Consider the following 3,788-nt stretch of genomic DNA (forward strand, 5'->3'; position numbering starts at 1 on the left):
TATGATTGAATATCACAAGAACCCTGCCAATTCTTCCCTTAATGAAGATCATAAGCGATCAGAACATTCACATACACATGTGCATGTATACATGCACTCACACTCACTCACACACACACACACACACACACACACACACACTTTGCTAAAACAGTTGTAGCCCTTTTCCCTGGCCAGGGTTCCACCCCACAGCCAAGCAAGCCTGGGGGACAGAATTCTTCAGATGATTGAAGATCTCCTTCAGCAACAATGTCTAGCTTACATGGGATGTAAAACCGTTGCCTGGGTCAGGCACAGTGACCCAATCCTGTAGTCCCAACTACTTGGGAGGTTGAGGTGGGAGGATTCTTTGAGCCCAGGAGTTCAAGGCTGCAGTGAGCTATGATTGTACCACTGCACTCCAGCCTGGACAATAGAGAGAGATCATGTCTCTTAAACCAACCAGTTATCTGTTCTCTTCCTTTCCCATGAGAAGAATCAAAGTTAATACTGGCCCAGGAAGCAGGTGGCACCTAACCAATGGAAATTACCATCCTCAGTGTTTCAGAAATAGGGTGACTGAGATGTACACTACTGCAAGGCAAAACTCAACTCAAAAGTAGTGATGCCACAAAGTTCATTATGATCACGTGTTTAAAACCACTAAATGTAAAGACAACTGAGCAAACTTTGTGAACGTTAGACACTATTAAATAATAAGTTTGTTGTTTTAAAAAGTTAAGAACATAAAAGAGTTAGGTTGAACTTTCAAAAATTTTTTATTATATTAAAAAGTTTTTAATGTAAAATGTTTATTGAAATACTACACAATAAAATTGCAAATTATAGTGTACAGTTAAATTTTCATCATGTGAACATGCACTGATCAAGAAACAGAAGTCACTGGCACCCAAAAGTTCCTTTAAGTCCCCCTCTAGTAACTGCCCTCCCAAGGGCAACCACTATCCTGACCTCTAACACTACAGATTAGTTTTGCCTTTGAACCTTACGTAAATAGCATCACATAGCGTTTACTCTTTTATGTTTGCCTTGAACCCATCAGCAAGTTTATAAAATATATCCATGGGTTGCTGCACATAGCTGTAGACTGTTCAATCATGGATGCTTAGCATTCCATTGGGTGAATATGACACAGTTTATCCAGTCTCCTGTAGATGGGCATTTGTTTCCAATGTTGAACGGTGCTGCTGCAAACATTCTTAAGGAACATATGTATGCATTTCTGTGAGGCTATATCTAGGACTGCAATTACCAGGTCTCCATTATATAGGTACATGTTTTTTCCTTGTATAGCTACATGCATCACATGCATGTATTACAAATGTATGTTTCAACATGTTTATATTCACAAATTGAAAGATGCGCCCTTTTGCAGTTGCCCTATTTTTATCTGCAAGCTTCCTATCCTTCCTCATTACTCTACAGTGTAGAACAAGGGCTGTGCTGAAGGATGCAAGTGAATTAGACTGCGCCTTTCTACTCAAGCAATGCTGCACTGAAATGGGTCTCGGATTAGACAAATGTCTCCTTCACTGGAAAGAGACACATGACCACACCTACAAAAAAGTTTGACATGTCTTCCAAGGCCTCTTCTCCATAGCCAGCCTTTGGGTAAGGAATCAAGGTATCCATGACTGCCGGAATGTTTGAAAAATGACAGTGCCACAAAATATACCTTCTCAGCTTAGGGAGGACTTAGTCCCTTGTTAAAGAATAACCCACAAACCAAATAGATCGTGTAAATCTTGTAGGATTCCAATTTGAATAACTGCTAAAAAGGGGAGGGGAGGGAGGAGAGTGGGGAACACATGGCACACAAAGGGTACCTGGTCCACTACTGGGAGGATGAGGGCCAGTTGGAAGCCCAAATTCCACATGCGAGCAACCTACTTATGTCATTAACCGTCACTTGTATTCCACATTTCTATAATTAAATTAAAATTTTTAAATCTAGACTAATGGGGAAATCTGAATACTCCCTAGATATTAAATGATATGGATATAATGGTAATTGTTTAGAGGTGATAATGTTTTTTGGGTTCTTTTGTTTTTTTTGAAAGCAGGATTTGAGAGGACAGAGAAGCTCCCACAGTGAGAGGGGACCTGAAGGGGCCCAGTTTTTTTGTTTTTATTTTTGAGTTGGAGTCTCACTCTGTCACCCAGACTGGAGTGCAGTGGCACGCTCCCGGCCACCGCAGCCTCGACCTGCTGGGCTTTGGCGATCCTTCCGCCTCAGACTTCCAAGTAGCTGGAATTACAGGCATGCGCTACCATGCCCGGCTGATTTTTTGATTTACTGTAGAGATGAGGTCTCGCCAAGTTGCCCAGGCGGGTCTCAAACCCATGGGCTCAGGCAATCCACTCACCTTGGCCTCCCAAAGTGCGGGATTACAGGCTGAGCCACCGAGCCTGGCTCCCAGTTTTTTTTTTTAAAGGAGAGTTCTTCTTCTTTTTTTTAACCCTCCGTTTCCTTTAGATTTTCTATTTCTTAATTGACATTTTTATTTATTTATTTATTTATATTTTTAAATGAGGAAGCAGGATTTATTGAGGGGACAGACAAGCTCCCAAAGTGGTAGAGGACCTGAAGGGGTTGCCCTAAAGAGAGTTCTTATCTCTTAGAAATAGATTCTGAAATATTTACAAGTGAAATAATATGATGTCTGGGATTTGCTTTAAAACAATAGAGCAGGGAATAGACAAGTTGAGGTGAAAAAAATAAATGGCCATTTGTTGATAATAGGTGAAGCCAGATGAGTACAAGAGGTTCATTATACTATTCTATTTATATTTTTGCCTATGTTGGAAAATTCCCTTTTTTGTTTTTTGAGTTGGAGTCTCACTCTGTCGCCCAGACTGGAGTGCAGTGGCTGCTCCTGGCCACCGCAGCCTCGACCTGCTGGGCTCCGGCGATCCTTCCGCCTCAGCCTTCCAAGTGGCCGGAATTACAGGCATGCGCTACCACGCCCGGCTGATTTTTTTGATTTACTGTAGAGATGAGGTCTCGCAGCCCAGGCGGGTCTCGAACCTGTGGGCTCAGGCATCCACTCACCTCAGCCTCCCAAAGGCGCGGGATTACAGGCTGAGCCACCAAGCCCGGCTGAAAGTTCCCATTTTTAAGAAAAAGGCCATCAGTCAGTATGAATTCACTTATCGGCCATTCCTAACAGCAGGTTTGGGTGACGCGACTCTGTCATTAACAAACTGTATGACTTTGGGCAAATTGCACAATATCTTGGGACCTCAGCTCACTGATGGGTATTGTAAATTGTGGCCTTTACTTAAGATTTCTCTTGGGATGCTAAGAAGCCCAGGGACTGTGGATATGTAGAAGAGCCTAGGGGTACTGAGGAGGGCAAGAACTCAAGGGGACAACGTGAACTTTGACCTCAGCTCTGACACTTATCTTCATGTGACTTGGAACACTGCCATTTCGATGCCTCAGTTTTCTTACCTACAAAGACATTCCTATCTCATTGGTGAGAATGGTAAATAAATTAAAAGATGTGAAGGGTCTGGCACAGTGGTTGACAATAAATCTTAGTTTCCTTCTCAACGTCTCGATTTTGCTCAGGACCGGTGATGTTCACTCTCAGGACCTGCCTGAAGGCGCAACCTTCCACCCGAGTCCAAGGTGCAAAAGAACAAGAAGCTACACGCGGCGCGGATGCGCTCACAGCGCCCTCGCGTGCAGAGCTGGGGAACCCGCACGGGCGTCGGCCCCGCCCCCCCAGCGCCCGCGCCTGCGCAGAGGCGACGCCCCCGAAGTTTCGCTGTTGTGACCGAGT

The 3,788-nt window shown here is 43.9% G+C and overlaps 1 protein-coding gene across 1 annotated transcript in view; it reads left to right on the plus strand.

Annotated features, from left to right (window-relative positions):
- The first annotated feature begins 3,582 nt into the window (after positions 1-3,582).
- PINK1 (PTEN induced putative kinase 1) overlaps positions 3,583-3,788 on the plus strand; it is a 15,602-nt gene continuing 15,396 nt past the window's right edge. The window contains exon 1 of the mRNA XM_008052791.2: positions 3,583-3,786. Within this exon, the coding sequence (XP_008050982.1) occupies positions 3,583-3,786 (204 nt within the window). The remainder of the gene's footprint in view (positions 3,787-3,788) is intronic.

Source organism: Carlito syrichta, unplaced genomic scaffold (assembly GCF_000164805.1).
Source record: "Carlito syrichta isolate Samal-C Ts95f unplaced genomic scaffold, Tarsius_syrichta-2.0.1 Scaffold287509, whole genome shotgun sequence".
In the NCBI taxonomy this organism is placed as follows: Eukaryota; Metazoa; Chordata; class Mammalia; order Primates; family Tarsiidae; genus Carlito; species Carlito syrichta.